Source organism: Hoplias malabaricus, chromosome 5, assembly GCF_029633855.1.
Source record: "Hoplias malabaricus isolate fHopMal1 chromosome 5, fHopMal1.hap1, whole genome shotgun sequence".
NCBI classification, from domain to species: Eukaryota; Metazoa; Chordata; class Actinopteri; order Characiformes; family Erythrinidae; genus Hoplias; species Hoplias malabaricus.
The window spans coordinates 24,273,220-24,296,861 of record NC_089804.1 but is presented as its reverse complement, the minus strand read 5'-3'; the positions used below and the strand labels follow the sequence as shown (position 1 = coordinate 24,296,861).

The following is a 23,642-nucleotide window of genomic DNA, read 5'->3' as shown; positions in this document are numbered from 1 at the left end:
AGATTTTGGTTCTCTGGAGCAGTGGGACCTCATTCTGTGGATTGGTGAAGCTCCAGTGCCTTTGGGATGAGTTGTGGCAGTTGTTATGATTCAACATCAGTTCCTGATTTTACTAAATTCCTCGTGACTCATGACACAGGAATCCAACATCTAGACTTAAGTCTTGCTAAAGATTTATAAGAGGCTTTTGAAACAGTCTTCATTTATTAAAATGTTAAATTAACAAGTGTACTGGCCATTTGTGAATATCACACTCTATGTATTTCTACTGCTAATAATTTATATATATATATTAATTTCACATGGACCTGTTTAAGCCAAAGTCGAGACCAATATGATTTTCCAGTCGTGATTTACCATTGACACAGGTTTATTTTTTTCTGGCCCTGCATGAAAAAGTTCCAGACACTTTTTGCATTAACCAAGTTGTTAAACAAGGAGATTTGTGATCCATAAATAATAATCACACATAAATAATCACACACACAGACACATGGCCTAGGCCTAGATTCTCATCCTGACTGATTGTCCCAGAACACCTCTAGGGATTTGGAACTACACCTGGGACTGACAAGCTTCATTCATTCTTATTCATTCCTAATTCAGTTTAATTCCAGCATAGCAGGCCTGCAGCTTAGTCTTGCGTTGAGTCTCCTGTTCTCTTGGTCACCTGCTCATTTGTGTTTGTTTGTTTTGAAGGTTGATTCATTGCAGTAACATGGCAAAATGGTCAGATTGCTTAGAACAAAACCCAACGCATGGGCCTTTTGAATGTGATTCTGAAAGATTTACTTTGATGCAGAAGGGGTATTGGAAGCTCCTGGAGCAGCGTGAATAATTCATGGTCTACAGCAGGGTTGTTTCCATGTGTGAGTATATAAGGTCATGATCAATAGCCGATAAGTCGATCATGATCACGTGTGTCTGAGCTGAGAAATCACTAAACTGCAGAGGGATTTGTCCCCAGAACCACAGTTTGACACTACTGACAGAAGGTATTTGCAGCCCTACAGCCAGATGAAAGTGGCCTTCTAAAAAAGGAGCTTTCTGGGTTGTTTGTTGTGTTAAAGATGTTTCCACAGCAAAATGGATTCCTCTGAATATGTCCTTGGCTGCTGTCCCGCACAGAATAACGTGTTTTGTTTTGCCAGTGCTAGTTTTTCATCTTAATTACATCAGTAACATTGCTTAATTATGTTCCCCCTGAAACACCCTGTCAGATCGTGTTTTCACAAAACTATTAGCTGACTGTCAAGTCCTTTAGCTGAACAATGCTTGTGCAACCAGAATGCACTGTTTTATGGGAAGGACATTTTTTAGTTTTCATTTCTAATGTGCTGTGACTATTCCATATGTGGGTGCTTGATCATAGATTGCTCAGTGATCCCTACAGGTGTTTGAAGTTGCTTGAAAGGAATGTGTGCTTCCACAAACAAATATTAGCATCTACGTTATCTTTGTTTGAGGTGGTTTTCAAAGAAATACCTGTTAAATAAAGGCACTTGGAAGTTTTCCACTGTACTTTGAAGACCAGACCGAAGAGGTACCACCATGAGAACCACAATAAATAAATACATGTTTGGCCTCTCTAAACATATTTGCTGCTGTTTATATGCACTGTTAATATATTCTGTGGTAATAACATTGTAGTGTATATGTATCCCTTCTACTGTGGCCATATACTAGTGGAGATACTAGCTAAAATAACTGATTCTGGGCTCATGAATAATATCTCGGTTTAAAGTAAATGACAGTATTAGAATATGCCGTTAGGAATCGGTTGAAAGATGATTGTTGATGGAATCATAACTGCTTAACTGAATTTGTTTCTTTCGCACAGTGCTCAATGGACTCGCAATTGACTCTGTGTTTCTGTGTGGAATGAAACCTTGAAAGGCTATCAGACACTAGTAGTAAATTACTGCAGTATGAGGAACAGCAGGCATGAATAAAACATCTCCTTGCAGGGTGATTGTCTTCAGCCAAACGATCACTTTGACAACAGTAACTACTGTGTACTTCAGGCATTCCAGGGACATCTGAAGAGACATACAGTCAAAAACACTGATCTGCAAGCAGTTGTAAAGCTTAAGATAAGTTTTGTATAGTATTTAATCAGTGGCTGTCCTAAGATGACCTTATATAGAGCCCTTATGAACAGCATTTCATTTGGATGCCGGGGACGATTACTAATGCATGCTGGAATGACCACACAAGTGTGTTCAGAGATGTTAGCAGAGGGGAAGTGAGAGAGAGAGAGAGAGAGAGTTAATTTTCGTGTGAATCAGATGCTGTTCCGTGCTTCTGTTATGGAGCTGTCCCTGCTGCCTCGTCGTCCAGGCATGTGCTGACTCACCAGTGAATTCTGCCTTACTACCCAAAAAAGACAGTAAGCCAGGCCTGAAGGAGAAAGGGAACAAACCCTTGTGCTGTTCTGACCACAAAATATTTCCAGGCATCTGCCACATCCTGGTTTGAGAGATACTGAGTTGCTCATACAGCCACTGACTCATTTGGAAAAGTTAAGATCTACTGTTCATTATAGAGTAGAAGCAGCAGATTTCCCTCACCTTACCTTTTTGAAATAATAGTAACTGAGGTATAGAAGCACAGAATACAATCTGTGTGTAATTTAGATTTTTTCATTAGGCGAAAATTACTGACTCATTTATAATACAGTGGAACCTCTACCTACGAATTTGATCCGTTCCGTGACGCGGTTCGTAAGTGGAAAAGTTCGTTCCTCGAGTCAATTTTCCCCATTTAAAATAATGGAAAAGCAATTAATGCGTTCCAGCCCCCACCCCGAAAGTCACGCTTTTTGCACTGATATATGTTTACAACACTCTCAAATTAGTAAAAAAAAAAAAAAATACATGTAGTGTTACTAAAAATAAAAGAGAAATACAGCGGTAACAGTAATAAAAAAGAAATAAAAACGTTTTAAGTGGTTACACATCGCTACCTTGAAGACGTGACGACTGGCTGGAGGAGTAACACAGGCACTGGCTGTATTACGGGAGGTGGGGGTGGGTGGAATAACAGAGAGTAGGCGAGTGAATGTGGGGAGACGAAGCGTAGATACGGCTTAACTTAGCACGAATTTCGATGTCTGCTATTTACACTAATGCTAAATTGCTAAAGCTACAATTTGCTAATCTTAAAAGCTCACTCAAGTCTGGGCGCTGGGAGACTCGCCGATTGGGGTCAGTGGTCATTTCCAGCCGCCGGCTCGGTGGAGGCCCGGGCTCGTTTCTAGAGTCATGGTTTGTTGGTGGAGGCAAAAAATATTCAAATGCCCGGTTCGTATGTTGGAAAGTTCGTTAGTAGAAGTTCCACTGTACATCAAATTATTTATAATTTGATGTATTCTAAATAAATTTATAAGTTCACATTTATTCTTTTTAAAGAAAACACTTGTGCATATTGAATTTGCCTGCGTTAAATGTTCAATGGTAACAGAGACATGAAATAGGCTACTAAATGAAGGGATTTTTAAATACACTTTAAACAACAAGTTGTTCTAAGGGATTTCAATTCAAATGGACTTCTATATCTTTCTCACACATTCATGAAATAACCTGAAACTATGTTTAATAATGTACTTTCTGTATTTATATAACGTTACGTGCTTCTGCATTAACAATAATGGCACAGGAGAGTTTAGCTTATTAGTCTGGATCAGTGAAAGTACTGAGAAAAAACATTTGGACAGTTTGACCCTAGGCTAGATTTTCAATGATTAAAGGCCTGATTAGCGCAGTGTGACTAACAGCTTCCTTCAAGAAGCATTAAGACAGGATGAATTATTGCAAAATTGGTTTCAATGCCAACAAGTATTATATAAATTGCCATTTGTATGGACAAGTTTTATTCCTATAACTATAAGCAGGGGGCAACATTATTGGTTGGTATTAGGTTAGTGGGGGTAAATGCCGAAAACAAATATTCCTTGTTCTTTATGTTATGTTTGCCGTGTGAAGGAGATGTGGAAGGTGGAGGCATTCGCAGAAGCGGACATTTGTTAACATAGACACAAAGGAACACACTTCATTCACAACAAACAACAAAGACTTACAAACGCTAAAAGAAAACAAAGGGAACTAAAAAGGATAGTAACACTTTTTAACTGTCACATGACATGCTCAGGGCTCACATTTGCAGGGCGTGGCCAGGGGACAGGACAGAGAGAAACACTCTTGACATGGCAGGAAAAACACTAGATACGTTTGCTTTTGGTTGCAAAATGATTTAATAAATATCGATTCTCATTTCAAGATTTAATTAAAATGGTTTAACCGATCAAAGTTTGGCAGTCTATCCACTTGTTTAGTGTGCCACCACACATGACATTTCACAGGTCCAAGCACGCCTTGCCATACATTTATAAGACGTGTTTACTGTTTGAATAAAACTGAATGTCTCAATCAGTTATGTGATCTCAGTTCAGGAGCAGACTGACTGTGCTGACTCTGGGAGCAGAGCAGCCGTGCCAAGTGAGCTGTGTCACCTGCTGCTCTGTCCCTCTAGCAGAGGAGCTGCAAAGATAGAGCCTTGTCTCTCGCAGTTCTGTCTGGGAGCAGAGGAGCCGTGTAGAGAGAGGGCTGTCTCCCACAGCTCCGTCTATAGGAGCAAAATGGCTGTGGAGAGAGACCTGAGTTATTTATACAGAAAGTCACTGGTACTATTCTGTTTTTTTTGTTTTTTAAACAACTCGGATGTGACAGTTCACAAGATTGACACATCACAACTTAACAAGTCGATAGGGAAGATTTCAGTTAGACAGCCAGTGAAAAAGAAGGCTTTTAGTGAAAAGTTTTTTTTACCTTGTTAACATGCCAGTGGGCGGCACGGTGGCGCAGCAGGTAGTGTCGCAGTCACACAGCTCCAGGGGCCTGGAGGTTGTGGGTTCGATTCCCGCTCCGGGTGACTGTCTGTGAGGAGTTGATGTGTTCTCCCTGTGTCCGCGTGGGTTTCCTCCGGGTGACTGTCTCTGAGGAGTTGGTGTGTTCTCCCTGTGTCTGCGTGGGTTTCCTCCGGGTGACTGTCTGTGAGGAGTTGGTGTGTTCTCCTTGTGTCTGCGTGGGTTTCCTCCGGGTGACTGTCTGTGAGGAGTTGGTGTGTTCTCCTTGTGTCTGCGTGGGTTTCCTCCGGGTGACTGTCTGTGAGGAGTTGGTGTATTCTCACTGTGTCTGCGTGGGTTTCCTCCGGGTGCTCCGGTTTCCTCCCACAGTCCAAAAACACACATTGGTAGGTGGATTGGCGACTCAAAAGTGTCCGTAGGTGTGAGTGAATGTGTGTGTGTCTGTGTTGCCCTGTGAAGGACTGGCGCCCCCTCCAGGGTGTATTCCCACCTTGCGCCCAATGATTCCAGGTAGGCTCTGGACCCACCGCGACCCTGAACTGGATAAGCGCTTACAGATAATGAATGAATAAATGAATGAACATGCCAGTGTGGTGTTTTTATATGCTAGATAAGGTATCAGTGAAACAAGTAATCAGTGCCATGGCTGAGTATTTCGAAATTGTAGTGTGCCATTGACAATCTCAAACAGGACGATTCAGACAGGTTTTCTTACACCACATTACATCTTTGCCCAGACTTATCCTACTAGTGCCCTAGTAGAAACTCCAGGTAAAGTCAGAGTGAGCGCATGTGTGGATAGAGCAGCTAAAGTTCCAAAGAATCATGCTGCATGTTCTCCACACTCTGCACAGGAACTGTCCCATGCCTAAAGCATGCATAACATTTTCAGCTTTGAGAACATGCCCGAAAATCTCCGGTTGTGTGTTAAAATTTCCAGACCTGATTCTCTGGAGTTTCTCTAGAGTTCAGTTGATATGTGAAAATGGCTCTGAGGAACTAATCCCATGAAATTGTGGGGTGTAGCTTTCCATGAAAGACTGAACTGCAGGAATGGTGGGTGAGGACTAATTGCACATCCTTAAATCCCGCAAGCCAAATGAAGGTGCAGGTGTACATCTACATGTAAACCTCTTTTAAGGCATCCCTGATTTTCATCTTGTTTATTTTTTTATTCTACCCTACATAATCTCTTTGTATAGTCAAACCTCTGTTTACAGTTCATTTTGACTTGGCTATGGTTCTCAGCAGCAAACTGCTTCAGTGACTGATTAAATCCCCACATGTATAGACACACAGCAGGAGATGGATCTCCTCCAATCATATTTTTAAAGCTCTTGGCCTGCCAGCTTGTACTCATAGTGGATCACTTTAAGGATATCGCTTCTGCTGGTTCTTTATTCAATAAGCCCAGGACTGCCGAGTCTCTGTGTGAATGACTGGCTGATTTTTAAACGTTTTTATTAATACAGTTTTAATCAGACACTTGCTTTAATATGATTCAAAATAAATACACATTTTGTATTAAGAAGTTGAAATTCAATTGAGGCGAAAACAGCCTGCTATATTTCTTGCATGAATCTTGCGCAAACCCAATGCGGAATGAGGCACACAATAATCAACGTATTGTAAGGGGCTTGCTGCTAAGCTATACAAGACATAACAAAGCTCAGTGCTGTTTTTCAGAGTCACAAAATGAATGGCAGTCTGCTAAAGGGCTTTAGCGAACTTTCATTTTCTTCTTTCACACTTTTACAGCCTTTTTTAAGGTCCAAAGTGAATGCCAGTGAATTTATTGTCCATTTTCTATTGAAATTAATTCATGCACACACACTATTATACATGCATGAGTGAACTCCTGCACACACTCCTTAAAGCACAATGGTAAGTCACTCTGATATTATTGATATGATTATTTTCATAAAAGAATAATCTAGCAGAGAGCTGTAAATGCCATCTTAGCACTGACAAATGAGCAAAGAATAATAAAGCCTTGTTGATGCACACCTTTCAAAATAGACAAAGACAAGTCTCCATTGTAATGCTCACATATCAAAACATGTCCCTCTTCCAAACTTATCGCCTATTGTGCTTGACAGTCATAGAAGTGCAGACACAGTCTCAATGGTTATTTAGTAAACAGGTTTAGGCTTGTAGCAGCTGGCAAACCAGGGCTTCGCCTTGTTTACTTCCTTTAATCTCGTCTTAGCTGGTGAAAAGTCTTGGATTAACGAACATAACAAAAGTGCATTCAAAGCAACATATCTGTGCCATGCAAAACAACATCAATCATTATGCTGTTTGACTGGTGTTCAGTTGATGTAATTATAATTTTTTTCAATGTAGCAACTGTTATTTTATACTTTGACATTTACACTGACATTTAGAAAAGCAACTATTACTGGTAGAACGTTCATTCATTGTTATCCAGTTCATGGTCGCGGTGTGTACAGAGCCTACGTGGTATTATTGAGTGTAAGGCAGGAACACACCCTGGAGGGGGCGCCAGTCCTTCACTGGGCAACACACACACACATACGGTCACTTTTGAGTTGCCAATCCACCTACCAATGTGTGTTCTTGGAATGTGGGAAGAAACCCATGCTAACACAGGGAGAACACACCAAAATCCTCACAGAAAGTCACCCTAACCGGGACTTGAACTCACAACCTCCAGGTCCCTGAAGCTTTGTGACTGTGACACTACCTGCTGCGCCTCCGAAGTGCCCTATAATTATTTTAATTTTTTCAATGCAGCAACGGTTATTTTATACTTTGATTGACATTGAATCAAACTAGCAACAGTTACTGGTAGAACGTGCCTGACATAATCAAGAGTCACTTGATGTGTCTCTTGCTAACTAGACAAGCATGTTAGTGACATTGACACTAATTATGCAACAATAAATTAGTGTGTGAGATTCCAGGCCGAATAATTCCTCTAAATCACCAAGTCCAAAACAGATTATTAATTGCTCTGACCCTATGCTTTCCTCACAAAATACTGGCTATGTCAGTCACGGAAATGTTAGAACAGCAGTACTCAAATTCATTCCTGATGAGCAGTGATTTCTTTGTTTAGAAACTGTTTATACTTTGTATTCTTTGTCTTGGTCATAAGCAATTTTCAAGCTATGCTGGACACTGGCCATTCATGCAGTGCACCATTCGAATGTCATTAAATTGCTCAACCCTAGTTGAAAAACCGAGTGTTAGCTTGAATAGCTAATGTGCTATAGAATCAAAATTAAATCAGATTAATCATTGGGAGGTCAGATATTCACACCTGTACAGCTGGAGTGACTGGCCTGGTTATATGATATAACAGTAATATGAAACACTATGCAGTTTACCGACAGAGTCCTTCATCTGTCCACTGTGGCAGTCAGCATGACCCAGACCCTGCTACTGTTGCTCTATAGAAAGATTGATGAGATGTAGAGCCATTGCCCACTCAGCACTGTGGCCTAGTATATATAGGCGTACGTGGGTGTGTGTGAGTGAGTGAGGAAGAGAATGTACTGAAAGCCAGGTCAGTGTCATGTGCATGTATTGATTGCTTCAAGGGGGCAGGTATACTGCTGTCTGGTATGGGAAATCTTCTCTGTTGTCATATATGTCTGGTCTGATAGTCATATGCAGAACAAATCTTGTGTACATCAGTGTCTCCTATGCCATCAGAGAAATTTGTCAATTGCCAAGTATGTTTGAGGATTGAAGTTTATATCTTTAATTTTGCAGTAGACATAATAATCTATAATCTAGTATAACAGAACTCACCCAGTATCTTTTGGGCTTACATATGACAGTTATATCCTATTAGGGACACATTTCCACTTCTGTTATGTGAGTATATTGTCATATAAACTAAACTTAAAAACACCAGAAAAAAAAATTGGACAACATTCATTACTGGGTATCTTATATTTCTCTCCAGCAAAATCTTGAAAATGCAATAGACAATAATGATATCGATGTCAACGATGATATCAAAACATGCCCACACCTGTTCAAAAGGGCATTTACCCATCCAGCAGCTCCTCCATGCTTGCAGAACACTTTCCTCTCAATGAATAATTGAAATGCAGCAGAATTTAGCTCATTGCTTCAGATCAATTTGAGGCCAGCACTGAAAAGAATCTTTTGGAAGCTTTGATCTCACAGCCAGAATTAAAGACGAAAGGTCTGATTAGCGGCCGGTGGCTAGCCGTATCCCATGAGAAGCATTAAGACTGGAAGAGGTATTGCAGCAACATTTTTCTGGCTGGCAGACTTATAAATATTATAAATTATTTCCAGTTTTAATGACTCCATAATCACATAAACACAAAGTGAATTAAAGTGTGTATTAAAGTGAATCAAATGGCAAATCTTTTGGAACAGTCCCCACACACTATCAGACGCAGAGGGTTATTTTGGTCTCTGCTTTGTCATTACGGCCATACTCCATTGATTTAAAAAAGAAGAGTGCTGCTTGTCTGTATGACCAATTGAGGCTGTACTTTGCTCAGAGAGTTTTAGATTCATAGGATTTTGTTGTGTAAATAAGAGTCTCCCATTGTATGCTCTGCTTTTTCAGTTTACCCCAGTCAGACATCTAGATGGCAACTATTTTTAACTCAGCCATCATTTATTTTATTTATTTGTTATTTCATGTTTATATACAGCAGCATTTTAAGAAATCTCATAAGTAATTTTATTGGGTATTACTTAACCGTTTAACAATGTTTACATATTTGTGCATACATAAGCAAAAGGTATAAGATTCCATGTCAATATTGGGTAAATTCATTTTGTATCCTTAGGACAAAAGTAAATAACAAACAAGGCATGGCACATGGAGTAAGGGGAAAATGTGAAAATGGGTTTTTCGACTAGCCATTACTTTAAGTAGCATATTTTTGGCACCCGGCTATATGTGCTAGTGCAGTAACATTAGCAGGCTGTGAAGCCTGGGCAAAATTGGTGCCTTGTCAGCTCTAGGATCAGAGGCACTGTATCTGATCTGAGCTAACTCTGCTTCAGCCATTTGAGAAAACAGGCCATCATTCTTTGATTTACTGGGCCATTTTCCTTGTTTTCAGTCTTGCTTTTTTTCCCTGGTCTGTTTTCTCTAGTTTGTCCATATGGACTTTGCCTAATGCCCTCTCCTTGTAAGTATAATAAGTTTTGGAAGAATGCTAGCTGCAGAACTAATTGAACTAACAAGTACTGGAACCTCATATACACCAACTATCATATTGCACACTGCACTTTATCCTATTTCATTGGTGATACTGCAGTCAGTTTATTATAACTTGGTCAATGAATGGAAGAAGGAAACAGCTGTGACACAAAGGCAGAGAAAAAGGAAAAATGAGAGAGAGAGGGATGACTTGTAGATGTGTTGTTTCTGGTTAAGGACCAGTGTTACCTGTCAAGCTGGCTGATGTCCACATTGGCAGATTGCTGGGTACTACCATGACGACAGCAGGCCTATCTCATCAGTGTCTTTAAGCATAGGAGCTGTAGACACATATTCTTTACCTATATACTGCCACAGATAAAGAACAGTGATGTGGGAAACATTGGGAACTAATTTGTGGCTAATGTAGCTGACAAGTAATGAATGATTCTAGGCTTTAGTTTGTGGCAGTTGCAAGCCTGGTTCTCTATGCTCTTGCTCCAAATGGCAGTGGATTGTTAAGTAGTCTCAAACAGACTTGTTATATGGTTTCTGACACCGTTTGTTTATAAACTGGGCAGAATATGACTTTTACAGTGGCAGCTACTTTTGTTTTTAGCCATGCAAAGTCCTATTTCTAATTCATTTATGAATACTTTATATTGTGGCCTATTTTGTGGTAATTTGAGGAAGTGTTGGGATGTTTTAGACATGTAGTTTGCTGATTTCAATCTGTGGCAAAGCTTCTAATATATTTGTTTGGTGTGAATTTCTCTATTTACCAGTGGTGATTTCACTGACAAATTTAGATAGAGTTACAAAGAGTTACAAAGATATATGCAGAGATAAATCCCAGCTTTTTTGGAAGCAGAGTCTGTAAAATGATAATGGCAAAACATCATGACCCACTCTGAATGATCTTTCAAAGATTGTATTATGCAGAAATGTGCAAAACTGTAGATTTTTTTCGACGATTGTTTTGAAGAATATGATGTAAACTCTTATTCTAAAATCATAAGGACAACACAGAAATAAACAACATATAGCACATTTCATGCCATGTGCTGTTGCGTGTGTACTGTAGATTATTAGTATAATTATGCCTGAAATTCCTTCATATGTCAAGCATCATATTTTACCATACTTTTTGCCCCACCTATATCAAGCCTGAACTTGTGAAGATGTTTGTGTTATAACATTAGTGGAGGCAAAAATACGTGTAATTGATGAACAAGTAAATCCATGTCTTCTATTGTGTTTCAAAGATTTATCCTTCATCTTACTTTCAGAGCCCCCCTTTTCCCTGCATTATTCTTAGCACCGTGTACTGTAGCACATTTACTCTATAATGAGTAAACAGCCAATAGAATTTACTTTCCCTTTTTAAGGGAACTTCCAGAGAACCATAAAGACCTCTGCAGAACAAACATTACCTAAAGGTATTATCAAGCCTGGTAGAAAAAGGGCAACTCTGAAGACCCTGCCCAAAATCAACATCCTGCTTTTCTTCCAGTTTGGCTTTCCTGAAGGTCATGAATGATTGAAAGGCCTTTTTGTGTTTTGATGCATTATATATCTGTACAACTACTTCTCTGGAGAATGGAAAGTTGTAACCAGGATTCAAAGGGCTTTGCTGTTCTTTGATGATGATTCAGGGCCTGTATCCATTGGACATGAAGAAGCAAGCTAGGACAAACCAAGCCAGACATTATCAGAGAAACACTCATCATCTCCATGTTCACATTGACGTTCCTTTCAGCAAAGTTCATGTTTGTTGTTCTTTCATTCGTTCTTAGGCATGGATGAGTTGCAACAAGTCTTGTGGTCCACCCTTCCAGTGTACCGTTTAAATAGAATTACACTCAAGTGTTAAATCATAATCTCCAACCTTGATTTTATAATTATTCTTATATGTTGCTCCAAGCATTATCATTTCACTGTGCCAGCAGAGAGGAATATGTTAGCGTTTGACTGTTTTGTTTTGGCACAGTTTCAGGCATTTACCTGGAAAATCTTTGATCAGAGAACAGCTTTAAGGCAACACACGGGCACACCTGTTTGTAAAGGCATATCTCCGAGTTGGGCGCATCCTATTACAGGGTGTGTCCCTCTATAAGGTTTTTAGCATGACCACTAAAAGCCCCAGGGTGTGTAGGATAGAGGTTTGTGCCTGTCAGGCTGCTGAGGGATGAGATAATGAGTTTGTACAAAATAAATGAGGTGTGAACTCAGCAGCATTGTGGGCGAGGTAGGGTGGGTGGTAGTGGGATTATGGTCTCTCTACAGAAACTGCTGCACCTCATCCGGCTCACATGAACCCCTCCAACCGAAGAGGTCCTTGCTTCATACCCTCTCAGGGCAGACGCTAATTTTTATGTTGAGTGAATCATTTTACAGTCACCAGTGTGCAGCACCCACCTGAATGACTGTAACTACAATCAGTGCCAGCAGTTCACTGTGGAAGTGAAATGTGTGTGTGTGTCTGTGTTGCCCTGTGAAGGACTGGTGCCCCCTCCAGGGTGTATTCCCGCCTTGCGTCCAATGATTCCAGGTAAGCTCTGGACCCACCACGACCCTGAACTGGATAAGCAGTTCAGATAATGAATGAATGAATGAAATATGAATTGGAAAGCTCAGCATGTTGATCATATTCTGGAACATCCTACCCATTAATAATAATAGCCAGTAGCTTTGTGGGTAATGTTACGAGTGGGAAAAGCCTCTTATTTTGGGGATATGTGAATGCATAATGGACAGAACAACTGGACAAATACAGTTTGCTGTGTAATTTGAGACAGACATTCCAAACTATTTGAGTGTCAGTTTCAGATATATTTTTGTAACTTTAGCATGGCTACCAGTGAATAGTGTGCCTGGTCTAGTGTGACTATAAATAACTGTAGTAAAGACTGCCACAGAGTGGATGGATTTGTATATAAGTACTCTGTTTTCAAACTGTTAGAATTTCAAATAATAAACAGAACAAGGTATCCAAGTAGCTACGTAACTAATTAAATATATTATGTAAGGAAATGACTTTCATTTAATAAGCTATCAGTCAAGATTGGTTGACACCAGGCAATTTCCCCAATATTTGTAGAACCCACGGCAGGAAAATATAGTTGTATCTCAAAGCTTTATTTGAAATTGCACCAGAGTCATGCTGTAGGATGTAAGATGAGTTATGGATCGAGAAAGGGATAGAGAACAATAAATCACAGCGTTAGTGTGTGCATACCCTATATATGTGTGGAGAGGGGAGTCATGTCTACCAGGCTTGGAGGTGTTTATGTGACAATGAGAGCGTGATTGATGTGTGTGTATATGGAAGAGGGTGTGTTCACTCCTGCAGTTTGCACATTGATTGTGTGTCTTCAGTACTAATCGTGCAGGAAATGCTGATTTTCTGCAACATGTTGTTTCTGATTTCTGCACACAAAGCTTATGCTTGGATGTGAAAATTTGTTTATTGATTTTTTAATAAAAGAGATGCAGTGCATTTCTTACAACACATTGACTTATGAGCCGCCCGGACAAGCACTTTTGCTCACAGAATATATTTCCATAGGATAAAAAGCATTGAGGTTTTCAAGTACAAACAAGAAATATAATAAAAAATCTTATTTATGCAATGTCTCCATGGCAAATTGTACATGGCATATGTACAAGGTCCTGTGTAAGCCACTCGTGTCGCCCACTTACAATGTAGGTCAATGTATCATGGTCTAATTTTGAAAAAATCTTCATAAAAAAAGATAATGTTTAATTCAATTTTCTTTTATAAATTATGTCAAAATGTTATCAAAATTATTAACTTAAAATTATTTTTAGGATTTAAAAAATGTATTATTTCAAGACTATTTGTCTATGAATATTGAATAGATAAAATGCACCAGCGGAAAAGCTCCAACTGTTAGTACCACAATTAATTATTATTAGTAAATATTACTAATACATTTTTATTAAAAAAACAATAAAGTAATAAATGATGGCTGGTTAAAAATGAACAGACCTGTCAAGGGCATCATTTGAAACACAAAACACCCAGCTATCAGAGTCAAATGGGCCCTTGATGGGTACAGGGACGTGTGTGTGTGTGTGTGTGTGTGTGTGTGCGCGCGTGCTGTGAGATTGTTTTAGGGTGCCATGATTATAGTTTATTGCTGAGTAGTGAGTAACAATACAACTTAATGAGCTTTAGGTCCTTCAATAATTTGGGTTTAAATTTTTCCGATATTATCTTTTATACAAATAGAGTAGAATGAAAATAAAAGCTCAGCATCCCATGACCAGACTTGCTCTAAACAATTAGACATAAGAAGCCAGATGGCTTTGGAAATTCTTGGTCACCCTGTGAGTCTCCTCTGTTGCTCCAAGGCCTTGTAAGGTGACTCTTGCTCTATATTTGCAACTCAAACAAAAGGGAGAAGCAGTCCAGGATTCCTTATATGCTGCATGATGACAGAGCCTTGAAAGAATTTTCCCATGCACTTGTTTCTGGTTTGAGATGTGATATCATTCCAGACGTCAGACACGTATTACCTTTGTTTTCACTTGTGTCTCGGACTGATCAGAATGCCATCAACCATAAAACATTCAGGTGTGAAAGCCACCAAGACACATTAGAGACAGAATGATCTGAAGAATGATCTCCCCCATGACATTTGTAGGCCGTTTGAGATTCTAATTTTTAATTTAATTAATTTATTTATTTATAGCAGTTTAGACAGAGAGGAACTGTGTCAGCAATTAAGTAGTTTTCCCCATTTTTAAAAATGCAGTATGCCTAATGTATATGGTTTAATGGGTAGAACCTTGGCAGTTTGCACTTGACATTATCAGCCACAGTGTTGTCTAGATTAAGATGACTTGTCATTTCACATAATAATTAGCTGTTGTTAATTCCGTGACGTCGCTGTGTTCCCCTGGCAATGACGTCCTGCTGCATCCGAGTGATGTGCCACTGGGGACGGTGTTGTTATGTGATTGGCTGCTTCTGCAAGGGAAGTGATGCTGCTTTGAACTTCGGTGAACTCTGGAGCTCAGCGTGCTGCAGCAGTGTTTTGAACACAGAGGCAAAGCCGCAGAGCCAGCAGTTTGAGCCCCAAGTTTCAATCGCAGCAGCAGCCTTCTCAGTGACAGTCCTTTCAGTCCATTAAATGTCGCTAGTGCTTTTGTTTTAAAAGGAAGACCAACATGCTTGCTGATAAATTGCACCAGCAGAAAAGCTCCAACTATTAGTACCACAATGTATTATTATTAGTATTTACAAAAACAATAAAAAGTGAGTAAATGATGGCTGGGTAAAAATGAACAGACCTGTCAAGGGCATCATTTGAAACACAAAACACCCAGCTATCAGAGTCAAATGGGCCCTTGATGGGTACAGAGACGTGTGTGTGTGTGTGTGTGCGATTGTAAACCCATAACAGTAACTCAGACCAGACAGAGCAATGCCTTATTAGCAGGCTGACGTCACAGAGCTCATCTGTACGCTTCATGTGCCCTCCGCTGCAGTTTGGGGGTCAGTGCGCTAGCCATGGTGCTGTTTACTGTCTGCGCTCCATGGTAACAGCCAGTGTTCATTTGGAGAAATGGGCCTGTGAATGTGATGGTGAGGTGGATGTGCGGTCACAAGCTATTTTCTCCCCGCCAGGGTTGCCATAGCAACCCAGAGTCATCCGTCAAAACCAATTTGATTTTGGATATGTTAAAATGACACTCTGCAACTGATAGGCTGAGCCCATATTTGCACAGGTTTGAGTAGTGACCTGTTTACCAGGTGAAGCTTTAGATTATGTGTAAGAGAAGAAAGATTATCCATTCCTGTAAACAACATATTGATCTTATTCAGCATCATGATGTGCAGATTACAGACTAAAATAACTATAGAAAATTTGCAGTACCACATTTAATATGAATTGGTGAATGCTGAGGTCGAGTCTTTTATAAGGAACTATACTTTAGAAAGAATATTCTATTGATTCAGCATTTTGTGAATGGACAGATTACATTTCTCTTGTCACTCTACTGGCTTTCCATTCATATTAGTGTTGAATCATTCTTACAGCTCCATGCATGTATAAACTCTCTGACCTGGCACTGCTCTGCTGCGTCTGGATTAGGTTTCACTGCTGCCCTGCTCCAGACATCCTGCGGCCATGATGCACAGAATACAGACGCCTGTGCAACACGGCCATAGCCTTTTACACATAAAGTATTTTAACCATTATATTGTGAGGCAAAAAGAGTGGACATTACTGTGTTGTCATTGTTTATAAAATTAATTAATTAATATGCAAAGTCTTTTTTTTTTGTTAAATGTAAAATGAAGCTTCTCAAGAAGTATTCAGCATCAGAATTATTCACAGCAATGGTGTTAGGAAACAGATTGTTTAATGCAACATATTTTTAAATCCATCCATGGTGGCAGAGTGCTTGGAGGGTGTAATAAAGCAAAATAAAACTCAGAACATCTTTAAACATATAATATACGAAAAATGCTTTCACAGGGATGAAAATGGGATGAAACAAGGGATGATACATGTCAAACGACCAGCATGGACATGCACATACACTCTGGGAGATTTGAATGTCTTAAAGGAGACAAAGGCAGAGACACTGGGGATAGGTTGTGAAAGAGAGTTATAGCCAAGTCAGTGTTTGAAATCAAAGACTGGAAAAATCGCACCCATTCTGCAAATGGGCAAGTTAATGCTGACTGCATTATTACTCACACAATTATTCTTCTACTGCATTAATAAAATTTAAGGTTAGGTCTGTGTCCGTCAGTACCAAACACACAAGGGTGCACACCTGCTCTCTCTAGTCTGTACACACACTCATCTGAGGTGTGTCTCATGTTTGCAGATGGGAGGAGGAGCTGTCCAGACGAGAGCAGATGGAGTCAATGGTGGAGACGCTACAGGAGGTGATCTCAACTACAGACACACACACACACACACACACACACACACACACTGAGCTGTCTGACTCTCCTGTTGTGACATCAATTAAAGCTCATTAAATGAGGTACTGTCTCCTAAAGGAATTTAAGGAGAATCCATTGGGCTGGTTACTAGTCATTGAAGTAATATTTTTTACAAAGTAAAAAACAGTAACTAACATACTGTGATTCACTGTATTATAGTTTATTTATAATACACTTTTAGAAACCACATTAGAGAATGTATTTGATATATGCGTATAACAACTAAGGAATGCACATTTATCGCTTTTGTTTGAAAAGGTTTGGGTATAATTTTCCATATTTTATAGCTCCATTCTGCTCCTAGCTCCAGTGCAAAACTGAAGAACCTAACTTTGGACAACAAATACATCTTGACTGATTTGCTGTATTGTTGTAATTTGTTAAAATTGGACTTTTGGCAAATCTTTCGCTTTCAGTAGATGAAAGACACCGCTGCATCATTCTAAGTGTCCACTCCTCACAAAGTGTCTCAGACTTTCTGGGTTCCTGTCACTCAGTTTAATTACAGTTATATTGAGAGAGTCTGGGTCAAGGATCTAAAGCTACTGTGGCAAACATCAGAGCTGAGCTCATATAGACTGTGAACATTGGTACCCCTGCTGCAGCACACATTCTTTCCATCACATCACATAAATTATTCAGCTGTGGCAGTAACATAGTGAGTTTATTAGTGCCTCACCCATTTGGACAAACTTGATTAAATGTATAAGAGTAAATATGGTCCTTATGTATGAATTTATTTTAAAAACAAAACCTAGGTGTCAGCAACTAAGGTCTCAGTATAGGTTTATCTCCCTTAAGCCTGCTGCAAAATCATCCCAGGTAGCTCCTTATGAAGCTGCATCAGAGAGTACCAAAGGTGTATCGAAAGCTGTGTTAAATGCAAATTGAAGCAGCTTTGTGGAATATAAAATATTTTATTACAAATGACCTAATGTTTCTTCATGCTTTAAAAAAATATTCAGGATATTTAGTTGATTATTAGCCGTGAAATCGGATGATAAGGTTTTTCTTTTACCAGCACTTAATATGTTGGCCATAAATGTATAATGCAGCCTTTAAAAACAGATGTAGATGTGTCCAGACCTTCGGCTGGTATTGTACATGTGTGTGGTCTCATATAAAGAAAGCCTGCAGGTGTTAAAAGGCCGTCCCTGCTGTCCGCCCCAATGTGGCTGAAAATCAATATTCTGCTGCATCTCTGTTTGTACTGGATTATGGGTCAGCAGAAAAAGAGAGCGGAGGCTGTTCCCAAGAGAGCCTCAAACTCCAGAGCATTTTACATTCTGCTCTGAGCTCACACACTAACCTTGTACACCTTTGTGCCAGCTACAGAATATGGACTGTTCCTTCACTACACTTTCTTTCCTTACTGAGAACATCCTGACTGTTCTCTAAACTAAAATATAACAATGAGATTTAACTAGTAGCAGTAAAATGTAATAAAATAGAATTGTTCACATATTCTCTGTCAATTAGCTTTAATCTGCACAAGCAGGACACCTAGTGGTACAGATACTGGTAATTTTCCGTCTGTGAAAGTAATGCATTATCAAATATTTGAAAGTAATTAGAGATGATAAAACCTAATCCTGCCTCGTTATATATTTTCACACAAGACACTGGAGGTTTTATGTGAAGTTTTAAAAAATTTAACATGAATAGGGCTGCAACTAACAATTAATTTTGATTGATCAATTCGGTGGTTTATTTAAAAATACATATAAAACAGAATCTTCAATATAAAAAAATTGAAAAGACTATTACAGGATCAATGAAAAGCCTTTGTAAAATAATAAGTTTAAAAAAGATCCAATACATTTTTAAAATATAAAATAAAAAATGGCAGTTAGAGTGAACGGGCACATACATTTCTTAATGCAGTGTTGTTTTAAACAAAAGAAAGATTTTAATTTTGAAATGTTTTCATCTTACATTTAAAATACAAAATAAAAATGCAGTTTTGTATTGGCCAACAATTTTTTGGCCTCCTTCCTTCTAAGTGTCCCATGTTCTGGGCTAAGGCTGGAAGCTGTATTGCCGCTGAAAAGAAGATACTCTCAGGTGTTTTTGCTGAGGGACACATAAGTAGGACCTAGCTAGACACCTCCTGAATCAAAAAATCTGCTCTTTTTTTAATGGACTTCCCATACTGTTCATTTTAGAGATGAGCAAGACCAGTGTGCAGTTTGAATAAACACAGCACTTTAAAATCAGAGAAGATTTGATTATTTTTTGTGATTAAATCACAGACTGTATCATCTTCTGTAAGCGGATAATTGTGGCCATTTTTAATGTTAATATTAGTCCTCAGAATTTAAAGCATCAATTCGTTTGAAAGCCAGTGGAGAACATTTAGGAGCGCAGACAAGTGATTTATTGTTCCTTGTGGCATGGAGATAAGTCAGTGTAAAAACGTTTTAAATAATGATAATGGAGGGGGCCCATTTTGCCACCTCTCTGTTTGATTACTGTGAACACCCAGAGTGATAACCAGATTGAATATGACCTAACTTACTGATTGAATTTATGAATACTGTTGGCAAGTATCTATATCTATATATATATCTATATATTTTTATATTGATGATTTTATCTGTTAATTTGTTGTAGCCCTAATCGTGACACATTTTACAAATCATGACAATAACTTCCAGTGTCATGCTATTATGTATTGCCATATTGCCCACTGAGGTTGGTTAGGTTGTATCCTATGTTTTTTTGAATGTGTAAAATATTTTGCCTCTCACTAAAAGCATTCACTAGATCTCAGATCTATCTTTTGAATACAGTTAGGCGCCTGTATCTGATCACCTTGTGTTTTATGTCCTCAGAATGCTCAGGAGTCAGAGGCCATTCAAGATGAGCTGAATAATAAAGTGGAGAGGTTAAAGGCCGAGCTTGTCGTCTTTAAGAGCCTCATGAGTGATGTGAGTATCCTGCCACAGATGTAGAGTCATGGATTATATTAACTAGGGAATCCAGAATGTTGCGCAAGTCACATAGTTTCCGTGACTGTAAAGTTTATAAAACCAGCCTTCATATCCAGTGGCAAAAGAGTGAAATAGGCCTGCTCATTTCACAAGGTTAATTCCTACATAAGCTAAGATTTATTGACTAATTCTGCCTAACTTTTTTCTTTGATCCTGGCTCTTGTGACCAGGAGGATACAGAGCTTTCTAAACTTCAATATTTTTATTTTAGCAGAGAACACGTCTTAAAACTTATGACTTTGGCCTTCTTTGCATAGACATCATTTCCAGTTTCATACCTCACAGGGCCTCTGCAGTACATCACCACTGGCCTGGTTATTTAGGAACTAATAAACAGTTTATCTAGATGGCATCTGGATTTCCATTGACTTGTGTTCTGTTGTAAGGTGTTTATTAACCAGCTTATTCATCAAGTCAGTTAACCCAGTTTCTGGTTCTACAATGTCCTGAGAATTATACTATTTAGCGTAGCCTGAGTATATTGTGTTTTAAGGGACATCAGGTTTAGCAGTTACGTGATAAAATGCATTAATACTTACGCAATTCATAGCGACCAACAGAACTACAAAGACACAAGACCTCGCTTCTCATGAATACCTTTAGCATTATATAGCAAGCTACATGACTAATTAACTACTAAGAATTAACTCAACAATAAATCATTAATTTGCTCTGTAAACATTGGTTTATCATATGTTTCCTATATTAAACATATGACCTGCACTTGTTACACCTGTAAATGCATTAGTAGATTCTAAGTCTGTGAAGGACTTTGTGATAAATTATTATTGATATTTATTGTAAAGGACAGCAGGCGACTGGGCTCTCTCTCTAGAGCCACAGAAAACCAGAGGAAGTTCCTGAATCTAAAAGTAAGAGACAGTTAGACTGCTCTTTCTCTTCAAGACTAACCTGCCTGTTGTGAATCTCGTGGACCATGAAGTCATAATGACTTTATAATATAACCACAGTCAAAGACCTAACCAAACTGAACTTCTGAGAATAAGGAAGAAAGATTGGGGAGTGGGGTGGGGGCAGGAATATTATATTAATATGTATGATGGGGATTCTAGGCATGTGAAAGGGCTGGAAACATTTGTTGAAATGTTGAAGGCTTTGTAATCTTTACTCACTGGCATGTAGTAAAGAATTCATTACTATTCACGTATTTAAAATAGACAGTGTTATGGTTTCCCTCTAGAATTAACAGTTCCAGTCTGATTGCCTGATAACATGGCATTATTGCACTCCTGCTTGCCTAAAATAAGCAATAATGTTAATGTTTTTTTTTTCTTGAGCTGCACAGATTTTGGGCCACAAAGATTTTCTTTGAAACAGACATGCTGTTATTTCCTTTTGTAGCAAATGTCTGATTTGGACTCCAAAATCCAGGAGAAAGCCATGAAAGTAGACATGGACATCTGCAGGAGGATTGACATCACAGCAAAACTCTGTGATGTAGCACAGCAAAGAAACTCAGAAGACATGTCCAAAATGTTCAACGTCAGTCCGTCCAGGGCTTCAGCGGTGCGTCTCTCTCTCTCTCACACACACAAACACACACACACACACACTGCATTGAGACATTGGGTTGTGTGGGCATGGGCGCATGTTTGGCTACTCTAGCACCCCCCCATATATTGCTGACTGCTGAAAGAACCCACACAGGGTTGAAAACAACTGCAGATACAGCACCCACTTGGGTCTAGCACTGGGAGTTTAAGGTGTTAATTAAAATGTTGTAACTTTGTTTCTGCATTGCAAAATTGCATGTGAGCTTGTTGTTTTTTCTGATGCCTGATGGTGGCTTTTTCCTCATGTGTGTGCTCCCAGGGGGCTGTGGCCTGCAGGAAGAAGGAGAGGAAGACAGGTTCAGATGAGGAAAGTTCAGAGATGGATGCAGATCCCAGCACCTCAGAGGAGGAAGTGCCTGGTACACTCAACATTACAGATGAAATGAAGCGAATGCTCAATCAACTGTAAGTGACAAGATGTATAACAGAATCCTGCTTATAGTGTGTGTTATAGCTTGCCCTCAGACTCACAAACTGGTGAAAAACTGTAAGCATTGTTCAGGTCCTAGATGATGTGTGGTGTTTTATTTTTGCTCGTGTTAGGGTTAACCTTCCATGTGAACTTTGTCTGCGTCTCATTTGTGTTTTGCTTGAACTCTTTCACATCTTTTCTCTCCAATGGACGCTTTTGCTTTTTGTCTTTTCTTCACTTTCTGCTCTGCTCTGCTTTCTTTCCTTTCCTGTCTTTTCCCTTCCCCCCCCCCCCCCAACACACTGCAGACATTGCTCAGATAACTCATTTGTTGCCAGGCGGGAGACTTTTGACATTGACGACGATTGTGACAGTTTGACGTGGGAAGAGAATGAAGAAACACTGCTGCTATGGGAAGACTTCACCAACTACAATGTACCCTATGCCCTCAACAGCACAGCCAATGGTTCAGACAGCAATGGGTGCAGCCAGGAAGCTGTGAGTTTGTGACTGACTCCCAGAAAACTAATTATGTGTTAAGAATTCCTGAAGGACTAGTGCTCCTTTTAAAGCGAAATTTCAGCAAAAACCTAGTAAACATGTGCATTTAACCCAAATATTCTTAATCAGCCAGTAGATGCTTTGATGTCTGATGATGTCATGAATTGCTTCTGTAGTTTTTACATTCTCTATTTGTGCTTCTCTAGATGTCACAGGACTGTAGTCTTGGCAGCCTCATCGATGAAACTGAGTCTCTTTTCAAAGCCAGAGAACAAGAGTACCAAGCAACTATTGGCCAGATTGAGGTTAATAAGTCTGCCCTGTGTATTGTTTATTAATCAGTGTTTCAGTGCATGTTCTTTGTGTTTTTTGCTACTTTTATATTTCTATAGCCTCTCTGGGTGGACTCTGTTTGTACAGGGTGAGTCAAAAGTGGCAGGACACCATTTTATTTATTTGATATGTTATATGACCACTTTCCTATTGGAAATTCTTTCAAGATGGTGGCCATATTCCAGACATAGCCTAAAAGATAGACCCATCACCCATTATTTGCTGGGTTATTCAAATATAAAGATATCCTGAGACTTTTGACTTACCTTTTACATTAAATTATATTGTTGCCTGCCTTGAGGTTTACCTTGTGTTTTCCTTGGGAAATAAATTGCTATTTGATTTGTAGCTTATGGTTACAGCTGTCAAAAATTTCAAAACATGCCCAGAGAAAGAAAAAAGATTTACAACTGATTTGTGAGTCAGATCATTGTGTTGCACTTTCAGCAGCTGGCAACTTTGCTTGATATCATTCTAATTCATTTACTTCCTCTTCATTCTCCTCCCTCCCTCACTCCCTCCCTTTTCTTTCTATCCCTAATTCACATATCTGCTGTCTATAGATGGAGTTGGCCACAGCTAAGAGTGACATGAACCGGCACCTGCATGAGTATATGGAGATGTGCAGTATGAAAAGAGGGCTGGACGTGCAGATGGAGACATGCAGGAGAATGATAAAGGGGGGCAGGTACTGTCCGACTTCTATTATACAATACACAAAGTTCCCTTCTCTTACATAGAATATAAAGTAAGATATTGCAAGAAACGAGTTATTATTCAGTCTGTCCTAAGGCTAAACAAGTTGGCTTG

General features: G+C 39.2%; 1 protein-coding gene across 2 annotated transcripts in view; it reads left to right on the top strand.

Moving 5' to 3' along the window:
* iffo2b (intermediate filament family orphan 2b) overlaps positions 1-23,642 on the top strand; it is a 30,251-nt gene that overhangs the window by 1,436 nt on the left and 5,173 nt on the right. For both annotated transcript variants that reach the window (XR_010802575.1, XM_066670286.1), the window contains exons 2-8: positions 16,899-16,959; positions 19,854-19,949; positions 21,375-21,539; positions 21,846-21,991; positions 22,337-22,496; positions 22,706-22,804; positions 23,396-23,520. Coding sequence is in view for 1 of the 2 variants with exons in the window: in XM_066670286.1 (XP_066526383.1) it covers positions 16,899-16,959; positions 19,854-19,949; positions 21,375-21,539; positions 21,846-21,991; positions 22,337-22,496; positions 22,706-22,804; positions 23,396-23,520 (852 nt within the window). In the remaining variant the exon portion in view is untranslated. The remainder of the gene's footprint in view (positions 1-16,898; positions 16,960-19,853; positions 19,950-21,374; positions 21,540-21,845; positions 21,992-22,336; positions 22,497-22,705; positions 22,805-23,395; positions 23,521-23,642) is intronic.